The 14,719-nt window shown below is 38.4% G+C and overlaps 1 protein-coding gene across 1 annotated transcript in view; it reads right to left on the bottom strand.

The window, feature by feature from the left end:
* The window catches only part of OGA (O-GlcNAcase), a 38,373-nt gene that overhangs the window by 19,248 nt on the left and 4,406 nt on the right, over nt 1-14,719 (bottom strand). Inside the window, exons 2-8 of the mRNA XM_081954362.1 lie at nt 13,512-13,563; nt 12,846-12,943; nt 6,299-6,429; nt 5,666-5,837; nt 2,914-3,012; nt 2,477-2,761; nt 1,478-1,636 (exon numbers count right to left, since the gene is read on the bottom strand). Coding sequence (XP_081810488.1) covers nt 1,478-1,636; nt 2,477-2,761; nt 2,914-3,012; nt 5,666-5,837; nt 6,299-6,429; nt 12,846-12,943; nt 13,512-13,563 — 996 coding nt within the window. The remainder of the gene's footprint in view (nt 1-1,477; nt 1,637-2,476; nt 2,762-2,913; nt 3,013-5,665; nt 5,838-6,298; nt 6,430-12,845; nt 12,944-13,511; nt 13,564-14,719) is intronic.

Raw genomic sequence — 14,719 nt, 5'->3', positions numbered from 1 at the left:
AGAAACATTTGAGCAGTTTATACAGCCAGCACCTGCATAAAGATCTGCGGAACTGGGTCCAGCAAAGAAACTAACCATTTCAATGCTGTCCTTCAGTAATATGGTAACAGCACAACTACATTTCTCTGGTTGTTTGCTTGAAGATTCTTCTTCATCCACGTTCTTATATAGTGCCTACTCTTTGCCCTTAGCCCTATACACATGCACTAAAAAACACACCATACTGCTTAATTTTAGATTTGGCTACCCAACCAAAAAAACAAAGCACAACAGAGAACACTAAAGCAGGAGTCCCCAACCTCTGGTCCATGGACTAGGACAAGTCCATGGCATGCCAGAAACTGGGCCACACAAACAAGCGAAGTCCCATCTGCTGGATGCAGGCAGCACACAAAACCACGCCCCCTCCGGTCTGCGGAAAAACCTCTCTCCACGGAACTGGTCCCTAGTACCCAACAGGTTGGGGACTACTGCACTAAAGGATCATTATATTACAACCCATAAAATCGTCATAATGAACATTATTGTGTTTAAAATTTCAAACTAGGGTTGGGAGTACCAGAGTTCAAGTCCACCTCTTAGCCCCAGAAACTCACTAGATCTCCCAGTTCATCTTACTTTAAAGAGCTCTACTGCGGGGATAAAATGACATTTGAGCAAGAAGCCTATATACGCCACCTTGAGCTTTTGGAGGAAAGGGTAGTCTACAAATCTATCAAACAAAAGTACTAGATAAAAAGAAATCTTTTTCTTAGGAATAAATTTTGCTTAATTGAATCTCCTTTATCTCCACAGTCCCATCAACTAAGTCTAGGACATGGCAGCAGTGACATAACCTTTACATTAAGTCCTTATGTGGCTTGAAAAAGTTAAGCTTTGGATATAAGAAGACACACAACACAGCACACCTTATCCTCTTTTGAGCTCAAAATGTTTTGTAAACTCTAACAAATTACAATAATATGCAATTAAATGATACGTTTTTCAATTTGATAATTTCTCTCCATCTTAATATTATGACTGAGTATAATACTGTGTTCGATTTAGCTTGATAATATTTTGTCAGGTTCCAAAGGGTTAATGAAACCAGACATGTTTACTGTAGCTATTTATTATTTATTCTTTTCCCTCTGGGGAAATAGGTACAATTTTGAGACAAAGAGTGAAATGAACTTGCAACTTACTGGATGACTTTAGCTCATCCACTGTATATCCTGATCAAACTTTCTTGAAATAATCTTGTGAGATAAAATGAAAGATTGTCATGTATGCTCCCATAAAATTCCCAGTGGGAAAATAGGATATACTGTACATATAATGCAAAATAAGCAATATATCATTTTAAACTAAAATAATAGCACAGTATATTTCCTTTTGCGTTTTGTTTCCCGAGAGCATGAAAGTCACCGTTCATTTGAAGAACATTCTTCATTCCATTTAAGCTTAAAGCTGAAACAAAGCTATAAATCTTTCTTACTGCTATATTGATGAGGTACTGCAAATTCCTGCAGCCATTCTGTTAGTGATAACTTCAAAGCCATCTGTGGGCTATAAAGAACATCTGTTTCAATATCTTCATCACTTCCTTCATTTTCTAGTTTAATCTGGATTGACACTGTACTGTCTTCAGTGTCAGCTGCAGAAAACACAGGAAATAGCATATTAAATGGTGAAAGCTACAATCAAAATTGCTGTTTGCATTTAAATACAACTCCTTTAATCATTAATACCTGCCATTTTAAGAAGATTAATATAATTCTGCATTAAAGCAACATCATTTGCAATTGTTGTAAAGTTTGACCTTTAAAGTTATTAAAACTGGCTATGCAAGGCAGTCCCCACAGCAGCCAGATAAAATCTGCTCCAAATTAATAATTCCAGAATAGATAGAATGTGGGTGTTTTGCATAAAAATCAACTGGATATTAAAAACCTAAGAATTTTTAATCTGCATCTTTGTCAAATGATTGATCTAATAAGAAACCGGTGTCTAAACTGTAATCATGTTCACTAATAACATTTATTAATTTCTTTTGTTTATTTTCCCCTTGCATTATTCTTCTTTGTCAACATGCTCGGAAGCTTCATTAATATCAGCTCTGGGGAACCACCGTATGCCAGATATCAGCTATAATTTTAAGCCAGTAAACCCAAGTCATGTTACATGTTTAATTCAGCATTATCTGGATGGTGTCTGAGCATTGCATTTCACTCTTTACCATAGTTGGTAAAGAGTTAACAGCCTTTTAAAATATTAACTAGATTGCAAAAATTTTCTTGCCAACTATCAACAATGTATCTTCATGTTAGACAATGCATCATATTTCCTAAAGAAACCCATTTGATTTGAATGTAAATCTTCCTATAAATCTTTGTTTGCCATCCAGAGTTGCTTTCGGTGGGCAGCTGTATAAATTAGATACATAAATAAACATTATTACACAAGACAGTGTGCATTATCCATTCAATCAACTCACTCATCACAACATCTTTCCTCACTCCATTCATGTTGGATTTGTACCAAGTTGCAAGAGTGTGAATTGCAACAAAATTAGCTTCAAATTCACAGTTTGGATTAGTCAGGACCCCTTTTAAGCGTGGTATGAGTTCTGTTGATCGGCCTTTATACGGCCCAAGAAACAGTCTTTTCTGATCATAGTCATTAGCATGAATGTTGTCCCAGATAACAGGAGCTCTGCGAATTATTTTTGAAACCTCCTCAATAGACTCCACTGAAATGTCTTTAGATACCACTTTGGGACCTAAAATGGAAATAGGTGGGTTAAAAAAATGGCATGGTTTATTCAAAAGCAATATTTAAATAGCATTTTAAAATTACACTAAACTTTCATTTAAAAAGGCTAAATTGAGCTGGTAACCCTTGCTCAAATTAGAGCGGAATACTGATGCTCACCTGTCCATAATACATCAATTGCTAGTAACAGTTTTTCTCCTACAGTTCGCAAGTAAGGAGACTGAGCAACATTTGGATAACAGAAAGTGCCACAATATTCTGGAAGAGAGGGGGAAAAAAAACATTTTTAAGTTGAAAGCTCAAAACAGGCAGAGTACTTTCAGGTACTGATAAATATCCTGCCAAGAGAATTACTGTAAGTATTGGAAATCAGATATATGAACTATGTATCTATATATCTTAATATTGCCTAAAATTACCTAAATATTTATAATGTAACCACACTGCAAGATGAACAGCATATAACTTTAATAAATAAACAAATAAAATATACAGACAAAAAAAAATAAGCATCAATATTGTATTTTGAATGGATTGAGAACCAACTGCAAGAATAGAATAGACTTTCTGGCTATTATTTTAGAGTTCTAAGAGAATCCAGAAGTTTATTCTCAGAATTTTTCAAGTAAAAAAAGTGAGCTTTCAGAGTTAAAAATAGGATATACAAAATACTCCATGCACAAAATGATCCTTGCACACAAGAAATATGTTCACTTACTAGACATCTTTGGATCTTTTCATAGTAGATATAAATTTAGGTAATTTATAAATATCTAAATTATAGTTTGATAGTTTTGTCAATTCTGTCCCAGAAGCATGAAAACAATAAATATTTCAAGAAAAAAATATTTTAAGCTTTCAAACTTGCAAGTTTTTTCTGAATTCTAAGAAACATATGAAGACGTGAAAAACTATTCCTGGAACAAGCAATATAAAGCATATTCCCAATTTTATAATTAACAGCTGTATTAATTTTGTGACTGCAATAAATATGGTATATCATAGTGAAAGATGTTTTACCTCTGTAACCTTATAGGCTGAAAGGGAATTTTAAAAATTAAAACTAGATGTCCAGTTACTTTATCTTCTCTATTTTTTTTACAAATTTGTTAAAATTCAATGAATTATGCAGTGAAAAAGTCAGAAATAACACATCACCAGATCTTGGTGTGCCCCCCCTCCCCCACAATGACTCTCTTGCTAGGGTTGAATTGGAACTGACTGGTTCCAATCCAAACTCTCCACCATTGTATCAGAAATGAAACAGCATCGACTTGCCCAGCTAGAAATGGAGAGGTATAACTGGGTATCATCACCATATTGATGGGAGCATACCCTGTGCTGGCAAATGACCTTAACCAGTGGTTTTGTGTAGATAATAAAGAGGAGCATCAAAAGATTCAAACTCTGAAACATTGTCAGGTGCAAGAAATCAGAAGCCAGTACAGAGATCAAAAGCATTGCAAGTTTATTCCATGCTACTGTCAAGGCAAATTGGCACCAGATAAACACCAATGGATTTCAGGGGTTGGGGTAGGGATGGACTTCGATCTCTTTCAGGGGCGTGGAATCACTTATTATTCCCTAAGAAGGGACAATGGTATACATTGAATAGGCTACTGGAATTAATGATGTTCAGGCTTCAACCAACATACCACTGCAGCTATGCCTCATATCCGTCTACAGCTTTGTAGAACTTCCATAGGATAGCTAAAGGCAACTCTATGGCCTATTGGATGGATCCTTTCTATCATGTCACAATTGAAGAAGCTCTCCTTGTGACTCTTCTACTATAGAAATAGATTATTGTGATTTAATATAAGATCTCTAGCAGAAAATGAACACCAACTCAGTACAGCAAAAAGATAAGGAAGAGGAGCCATCCAAGCTAGAAGGGGAGAGAGTAAAGAGAGAAAACAAACAGTATTACCATCTACTTTAGAGACTGAGGAAGCTGCTCCATCTTCTGCTTCTTGTTATTTCCTATTGCCTGTTGACTGAAATGAAGTTGAGAAGAAAGGCCTCTCCTTTTTATCAGAATGCAAAGCTGAGTCAAGACAGGCTACTTTCCGAGATGTAGGAGTCTTAACATGCCTGTTTTCTGCTCCATCCTCCGTGGATAACTAGCCTTTCATATAAATTATAATAAAAGCCCTTCCATAGGAACCACTTTGATAGCATTAGAGATTATCTGCTCTTTGTAAACACCGTTTTCAATGTCTTCCAAAAGATCAGTTGATGAATATAGTTACTGGAGTGAATAGAGAAAAGATCTCTCCCCCACCCCCCATTTGGGGATTCAATGTTGGGGGAGATGTCAATCTCACAACACAGTGTATGTTTCTAATATTAATCAAAGACGTAGAGACAAAAGCTGTGATTTTATAAAGTACTCATCTATCAACAACACAAATGTCTACAAAAAGAGATAAAATGATTAAATACAACAGAATAATTAATTGGCTATTCTATTTTTATTTATTTATATATCATGGATCATATTTCTACAAACTGCAATTACAAGACTCTCAAGAGATGCACAATAACAATCAACCAAGCATTGGTTGCAGATAACATTGCTCTTGAAATGAGATATAAATAATCTATGTACATGACCCCTGAAGGAATCAGGAAGGGAATCCAAGCAACAAGGGGTTGAGTATGTATCAGAGAGCACCATCTTCACTTTCTGTGAGTCCATAAGCTAACATGACTTCCAAGTAACATGCCAAGGTGCTGTCTTCATCACCACAGAATCTGTCCATGAAGAATCAAGAGATTGCCCACCTGAATAACTATCAGCAAGGGATCGTGCAAGCTGGTCACAGAGTTCAGGTGGAGCTCTACTTGATGCACCATCCTAAAAGGGAGTTGTCTTTCCTATGATTCAGAATTTGACTTAGCAGCTTACCTGTGGGGCAGAAGAGGAATTTTTCTGGTTCTCCTAGATACTGATAGATTTCATTGGTGATTGAAATCTGAGCATGGGCAAAGGAGCTGAACACTTCTTTATCTGCTGCACACATATTGTGATCAATGTCATCAAACAATAACGCAAAACATTTGCAACCAAACTGAGAAACCTAAAAGAAAGACAAAATTCTGAGCACTGAAATTAAGAATTAGCAAACCTATTCTAATGGTAATTTATTTTATTTTTACCTCTACAGAGTTCAGGTAAAAAAAACCTCATCCCTTAGCCAAGACTCCCCCACCCCCATTTCAATTGCACATAGGTTTACACAGGAAGAATAAAGGAAGAAAAGAAAAACAGAATATTGCTTATAGTATTTAATGAGTATATACAATAAATTTCAAGTCTGTTAACTATAAAAAAAAACTACAATTGTTCTAATGATTTCATTCATGTTAAATTTCCATTGCTGCAACAATAGGCCTAAGCTGCAACTAATAATCCATACTGCAAGTTAGCAAAATAGCGCCCAGTATTTCAAACAATGCTTCCTAAGAATAGTTATAATTATACTTTAATTATGATTTCATTAACATTTTAATCAACATAATATGTACAAATGGTCGATACCTGATCTAGCTTGCGTTTCAATGTAGATACTTCTTTAGGGTTTGAGAAAGTAATATCAAGACCAGGGGAAATGGCATAAATAAATTCTATCTCATATTCTTGAGCTGCTGCAATCAGAGTCATGAGCTGTTCTAGAAATAGAAACCAATTATTTTAACAATAATTGACCATAAGAATTTATTTCATCAAATTAAATATATTATATAATATATATACATAGCAATATAATGCATTTAAATATATTATATACATCATGTTGAATATATTACCATGAATTGTAGATAACTGGTTTTATTTTTATATATTTTAAAAGTGATTAAGAAACATATTAATTGGGGTTTGCAAAGAATATTAAACTAGTTATTACAAATGGCTGGAGGAGCCTATTGTAATACTGAAACATCTTTGATGTAAGGGAGGACGATCCTTTTGATGAATTATGATTTCTGGGTTACATTCAATTAGGTAAACAACTTTCTGATGAAGTTGCGTGGGTATCAGTTGCGTTGAAGGAAGTTTTGCAAGTAAGTAATTCTATGTTGCAGTTATTTTGTATTGCAATATATTGTAACCCATTTAGCAGTAGCATTTTATTTATTTATTTATTTTATTCTTCATATTTCTAAACCGCCCCCTCTCCCAAAAAGGGACTCGGGGCGGTGTACAGTCCACACAACAAATAAAGATAAAATACAAATATAAATATAACTATAAAAATACATATATATGTAGAGGAGGTTAAAATTAACAGTACTGTACTGAAGAATAAATATGGGTCTAAAAGCCCTAAAAACAATTAGAAATTAAAACATTAAAACGTTACCCTTAAAATAACCAGGTGAGAGTATGCTACCAGGAGTTCACAGTTGTAACATTTATAATTATAATTATGCCAGGCCGGCTAATCGGAACAGGTGAGTCTTCAATTTTTGTCGGAAGGAGCGGAGATCCAAGGTGGTTCTAATGTCGGGGGGGAGGTCATTCCAGAGGGTTGGGCCCATCACAGAGAAGGCTCTACTCCTTGGCGCCGCCCGCTGGCATTGCCTAGTGGACGGCACCTGGAGAAGGCCCTCCCTGTGAGAGCGGATTGGCCGCAGGGATGTATGTGGGAGGATGCGATCCCGCAAGTAACTAGGTCCTGAGCCATGGAGCGCTCAGGACCATTTAGTCTTATATAGCGCTTTACAGCCCTCTCTAACCTGTTTAAAGTAAATTTATTGGTCCCAACAATTAGGGTCTTCATTTTTCCGACCTCAGAAAGATGGAAGGCTGAGTCAACCTTGAACCTGGTGCAATTTAAACTGCCAAATTGCAGTCAGACAGCAGAAGTAGCCTGCAGTACTGCACTCTAACCACTGCGCCACCACGGCTCATATGATTTTGATGCAAGTTTTTTTTAATGTGCAAGTGAATTTAACTATTGCATTTGGTTTATATGGGTAACCTTTCTTGGACTTTGGTCTCAAGTATCTTTGTGTGTGTGTGTGTGTGTGTGTGTGTCATTTGTGCTGATAAATAAATAAAGGGAGACTAGTATAGATCTATTTCAAGCTATTTAGCTCTCATCAGCTAGCCATACCCTTACTGGGAATTGAACCTGGGCTGTATTCTCAATTCCCAGTAAGGGTATGGCTAGCTGATGAGAGCTAAATAGTTTGAAATAGATCTATACTAGTCTCCCTTTATTTATTTATCAGCACAAATGTAACAAAGGCAACATAAAAAAATGCCTTTCTGCCTGGATGGCTCCTAGGGTGAGCCGAAAGACAGAAAAGGGAAGCAGTATGCTCCCTCCCATATTTGGGCATACCAGGGGTTGTGACACAATACATACATACATACATACATACATACATACATACATACATACATATGACGTCCAGAAAATATAGTTTGGTATTTGCTTTTTGTACTAAAATGATTCCATCAAATGTGTGATTGTTTAGGTTATTTGGTTTTCTATCTGTTCTTTTTTGATTATGCTATAGGTTGGTTGTATTAACAGAAGGATTACTTTTTAATTGTTGCATTACTGCTTCTGCTATACATCTTGAAAGGAGGGGTCTCATTCAGGTCCTCTTGATCTGTTAGTAAATTTAATAATTGAACTGGTATGTCAATGAGTTTCAGTATCTTGATTTTTATATATTCCATTAGACTGGGTCTGGAATAGTACTGTGATTGCTTAATTAACTAATTTGAAGTCAACTGATATAAAGAAAAATAGCATTATTTTGTCATTTGCTACTGTCAAGTCTTTTTTCACTTTCTCAATATATTGTACTAGTGCATTGATAGTGAATCTGACACGCATGTCAAGGACACACATCACAATATTTTGGGTGGCACACCAGTGTTTACCAACACCTGACAACAACTATTTTTGAAAGCACATCTCATGCTCACAATATTTTTGGAGGCTGCAGAGGGTGCACAAGAATGGGTGAATGTGCTTTTGTGTGAACTCTGGTGCCTCTGAAAAATCAAACAGGGAGAACAGGGCATGCTTTTCCACTATTTTTGGAGGTTGCCATGGCCACAGAAAACCATTCTCCACAGCCGCTTCAAGAACAGAGGCCCGGAGTTCCGGTTCCGGCGGCAGCGGCGACGGGCAGCTCTCTGCCCGCTCCGGCTCCCCGGTGGGCTTCCCCACTCCTTGGGGGGCACAGGACACCCCTCAGAGGGGTCCTGCCGGAGGGGCGGCATCGCGGGGAGCTCCTGCAGCGGCGGCGGCCGGCGGGAGGTCTCTCGCGCGCCCAAGGCACCGGGGAGCAAGATCGGAGGGCGCTTCGCGTTTCTGCGCCTCGCGCCTCGCTAAAGCCGTCTGGAGAATGAAGCAATAGAAGGAAGCAGCTGCGGTGCGGTGAGGTTGCTTCTCTCTTCATGCCCTATTTTGCACGAAGAACTAGTCAGCTTTCCTTAAAATAACTTTCGGAGTATTCTGGAGGCGCGGCTGGAGGGAGGGGGGTTTCTCCCCCCCCCTTGGACAAGCGGCGAGGAATAATTTTGCTCTCAGCCCCCGGGGAAGGAGGAGGGGGGAGAGCTAACGAATGAAGCCTCACCCAGGTTGAGATGGTTTTCTTTTTAACTTAATTTCACTTTCTACTGTGATTTGAGGACTTTTGGAACTTTTTAAAACTTTGTTATGCCTCTGTGCCCAAAACTGGCAGGGCAAGATGGCACACTTCCGTTGTCTTTATGAATTGTGAAACCTGACTCCACCTTTAAAATTCAGGCTTCCGGTCTTTGTCTCCGTGTCTCCCAGAGAAATCTCTTGTGGATTGGTACTTTTTGAACTTTCTAGGGGAAACCTTTCATCTATTGCCAGACTTATTAGAGAGATTCTCTTCTGCCTGGTTCTTCTGCTCCCGGACCTCACCTGCCTACCCTTCTTTTCTAACTGTTTATCTTATATATGGACTGAACTTTTAACATTATAAAGGATGGCATCCAAAAGACCACCTCCTGGGAAACCTGGCTTTGCCACGTCTGCTCCAACATCTGCAACATCCAGCCCAGCCACACAGTCAAAGATAACAGAACTGATGCAACCTAAGACTACAGAGATCGACTTTCAACAAATGCTTCAACAAATTTTACAGGGCCAGGAGGAAATCAAGAAACAGCTAAGGGAAATGAAAGATGAAATTAAAGAAAATCAAGCCCAAATTTATAAGAACTCACAAAGACTGAACCTTGTGGAGGGGGGGGTGGAGGAGGTGAGGGGGGTGGTGGAAGCTGTGCAGAAAGGGAACAAAGATCTTGACATCCAACAGATGAAATCAGAATTTGAGAGAATGTCCTATTATCTTAGATTTCAAAATGTTATAGAAGAAGATGGGGAAAACATAAGGGACATCATGACAAACATTCTGGCTGACTACACACACAAAGAAAAACAACAGATGGGGTGGGATATAGACCTGGTTTATAGAGTGAACTCAGCTTACGCTAGAACACACAATGTACCCAGGGAGGTTCACATTAAATTCCTTAGAAAAAGCACAAGAGATGAAATTCTGGGTGTACAAAGGGGGCAAGCATTGACATATCATGATATGGAGATAACCATTCTGAAGCAGATCCCTAAGAAGATTAGAGAAAAAAGAAAAAATTATTCGCAATTAGCGAATAAATTATACCAGAAAGGGGTGTGGTTTAGATGGTTGATGCCTGAAGGTATGCTGATATTCTGGGAGGAGACAAGAATTAGACTTAATTCACCCATAGAGGCGCAGGCCTTTATGGAAAAAAATAAAACACTCCTAGAGAAACCACCAGATACCACAACGGACACGCAGGACACGGGAGGGGCCAGAGCTCTGCCAGTGGAGGGAGATGGGGCAATAGCAAGAAGACTCAGATCACAAAAATAAACAAGAAAATCATATTATTATAAACTGACCGAAAGTGAAAATGGAATTATATTTGGATTTTATACTGTAATGTTTAATTTGATTGAATTTAATAATAGAACTAATATGCTGATTGTAATCAATTATATACTAATGCATTATATATAAATGTATACTATGGGTACGGAGGGAGGGGGGCCACACACACTTTGCAACTGCCAAAATTTGTATATCTGTCCATTTACCCTTTTCCCTATAAATCTTGAAAAACCAATAAAATTTTATTATAAAAAAAAAAAAAAAAAAGAACAGAGGCCCCATGCAACCTGAAGCTGCCTTGAGTAGGCCATAAGGGACTGTCAACAGAACGAGAACATCACCTGAAAACAAGAGGCACAGAGCAGATCTTGGGGTTCTAACACATGGGTAGGTAAATAATTGCTTCTCTTTTGTTTGGGGATGGAATGACACACCAGCAAAGTCAAGTCAGACATTTTCTGAAGTTTTGACATGCAAGCCCAAAAGGTTTGCCATCACTGTATTAGTGAAATGGTGGTGTGTTTGCAGCCATTTAACATGGGTAGTGTAGTGTATTAGTGTGTTGCTGCCTTGTGCAGCAACCTTTCAGTTATTCTGATGCTAAAAAAATAACTTTATGACCAATACCTGCATTTATCATCTTTGCAGCACTTTTACTCATGTGACTGTCACTTGTCAGTACGTTCTGTCCTGTACATGAATTCCCCCCCCCCCCATTTTTAAAACAGCAGTTAGATTGAAGAGGAAGGGATTACAACAATAAGCAGGCACACATCGGGGGAATACACGTCAAAATGAACGCAATAGTCCCAACAGCCCCGAGCACACTCAGAGCCATAAGTGCACTACATATACAGCCCAATGTATTTCCCTTTGTGTGCCTGCTTATTCTATTGTAATCTCTTCCTCTCCAATCTCTCTGTTTGGGGCGGGTGGTGGTGGTGGTGTTTATGGGTCAGGCACAGTAAAGATTACAAGGGTGAGCATTCCAGAGGGCAGGGATGTAGAGAAATAAGAAGCTGAAGTAAAATTGTTAGGAGGCTAACAAAAGCGTAAAAACTGATTACTATAGTCTTGTCAGTTACAGATAGCAGCTGTGAGCTGGCTATCCTAACCCTGGGGAAAACATTCTAAAGAGAGAGGGGAAATACTGTAGGAAACGGCCACATGATTTCCTACTGAACTGTTTCACTTAAAGACAGAGCTGTGGGTCCCAACTATGGTTACTAAACAAATACTACCTGTAAATCTTTATTTTTTCCTGATCAGTTCTTTTGGTAAGTTGTACGCCAAGATGCCCAGCTATATGTTTGTATGACAGAATATGTTAAGAGTACGTTTGTGTAGTTTTGGTTGATTCCAGAAACACATAAATTTATATTCAAATTAGGCACTGATTATAGCATGCGTATTTTGGAAACACATTAAGAAGATGTGTTATATTAAGGTTACATCTGCTTTGGGCTTTCAGAGCCAGAAAAGATGTCAGCTAGAAGCACAGGCTCCATAGCATTGTGCTCTTCGCCTTTTTCCATTTGAAAGACATTACAAAGTTGACATGGTTACATATGGTTTTTCTTTCCTGGTATTATAGCAACACGTCTGTTGATATATAATACAAAAACCCCTGTAAGCCTGACAAGTGCCAGAATGAGAACTGAACAAAGGGATGGGAGAATGAATAATGAAATACAGGTAAGTCTCAGCTTACAATCAATTCTTCAGTGACAAAAGTTATGCTGATGCTGAAGTGGTATTTACAACTGATCCTTGATGTTCCAGCCACTGCAGCTAGCATCCTAGCAGTCATGTAACTGCATTTTTAACATTCCCTGCTGCTTTCCCACAAGCAGGGTCAGCTTAAAACAGCATGCAGGAAATTGGAAATTGCGTTTACATGAGGTCATTTGAAAACATGCATACTTTTCATTTAAAATGGCAACTGGGACTGCCAGAATTGCCATCCTTAAGATGCACAATTACATGACATCACATTTTGCGATCCCATTGTTCAGTATTGATAATCCCAGTGAAAATTGCTATTGAATATTGAGGACTACCTATAAATAATGTTCATTTACGCTAAGATAACACTGTTCTTTCATTATCACTTCTGACTGAAAAACTTTTAAAAATACAAAGAGGTTAATTACCAGCTTCCTCCACGGAATACATTTCTCGCCAAAACATACGGTGCTTGTAGTCATCTTTCGGAGCATATAGGTAAGTATTTAGTCCCCATTTCTGAAGTCTATAAGGTTAAAAGATTTTATAAAAAGTATAAAGATGAAAATGGAACTGCTCTTCAACTATGCTCAATTGTACACTACCAGTTGTGATACTATTTATACAATACTATACAATGGATATAAAAGTCAACACACCCTTGTTAATACCAGATTTTTGAGATGAAAAAAAAATTACACCGATAAATTACTTCAGAATTTTTTCCACCTTTAATAAAACATATAAATCGAACAATTCAATAGAAAATCAAACTGAAATCTTATAGAGGAAAAAATAAAAATCTTACAATGTGTTGCATCCTTAAGCTACCATATTTTTCGCACTATGATGCACCCCCCCCCCCCAAAAAGTGAGTGGAAGTGTCTGTGCATCTAATAGAGCAAATATTGTGCCAGGGGGAGGAAGGTTGGTGCAGCGGCAGTATTTGTCGCCACTGCCTGTCACAGCTGTTGCTATTTGCCACCACCGGGGGACACTGGAGTTTTTGCTGCCAAGCAGCTGATTGGCACTGCCTAGAACAGCTGATCGATAGTACACCGGCATAAATGCAGAACAAACATGATGTCATATACCTTCTAAAAAGCTCCTTTCTCTGTTCCATAACCCAAGGTCTTCCATAAAAACCTGTAAGAAATATTGAAGGTATAAATTTAAGTATTACAATGATTTTGAAATAATCAACCTCCACAACAGAAAGCTTTGACTAAATGCTTGTTTTCATAATATTCATATGAAATATAATTTATAATCTTGCTTTGCCTACCTAATTTCTGCACCTGTGAGAAATAGTTGAAACATATTCTATATAAACAGATGTAACAGCAGATGGGAGTGTACAATTTTGAAGAACAACACTGGAATTTAGGAATTCTCCTGGATTAAATGCTACTTAAAATGGTTTAGATTACACTAGCAGCCAAGAATTATTTTCCCTTCTTATAACTATGCTAAATAAGTACTTTATTTGAAGATGTTTGATCTTAGTTACCCAAGCATATCTGGCAAGAACATTTTAATATGCTGTACAACCACAAAGCTTCTCTTAATTTGATCAGGGCCACATAATTGTTTTTTTACTGTATCATGTGAATTGTTTGTCAAAAGTGTAAGAATTATTACTGACGTTTTTTTGAACTGTTATTTGAAACACTGCTTCATCCATATTACTTACCAATAGTTTAAGATTCACGAGAGTATTCCTTCTCACAAACCCATACTATAAAGTACTTAAGATAGGTGAGATAAAATTTTCTGTAGCAATAGCACCCTGTTTTAGTAATGTATTAACTAGAACAGTGATGGCGAACCTTTTTTGGCTTGCGTGCCATAAGTGGGGGGAGCGCAGGGGGGGGTCGTGTGCAGGGTGCTGTAACCATAATGCAATGCGCCCCCCAGTGCGCATGCGTGCACTACAGGTGCACCCCCAGTGCACATGCGTGCACTACAGGAGCACCCCCCCATTTTTGCATGCTTTTTCGCCCTCCCCAGGCTCCAGAAGCTTTATAGGAGCATGGGGAGGGTGAAAACAGCCTCCCCCCCCAGGAAGCCCTCCGGAAGTTTCAGGGACCTTCAGGAGGCTTCCCTGAAGCCTTCGGAGCGCTCAAAATGACCCTCAGAGCAAACCGGAAGTGCGTTCCCGAATTTCCGGTTTGCCCGTAGGGCTGTTTTTTTGCGCTCCGGAGACTTCAGGGAAGCTCATGAAGCCTCCGGAGGGCCTCCGGGGTGGGGTGGGGCTCTTTTCGCCCTCCCCAGGCTCCTATAAAGCCTCTGGAGCCTGGGG

The sequence above is a fragment of the Natrix helvetica genome (assembly GCF_964273705.1).
Source record: "Natrix helvetica genome assembly, chromosome: 5".
NCBI lineage: Eukaryota > Metazoa > Chordata > Lepidosauria > Squamata > Natricidae > Natrix > Natrix helvetica.
Note: the sequence above shows the minus strand (reverse complement) of the source record. Positions and strands in the feature narration are given on the sequence as shown.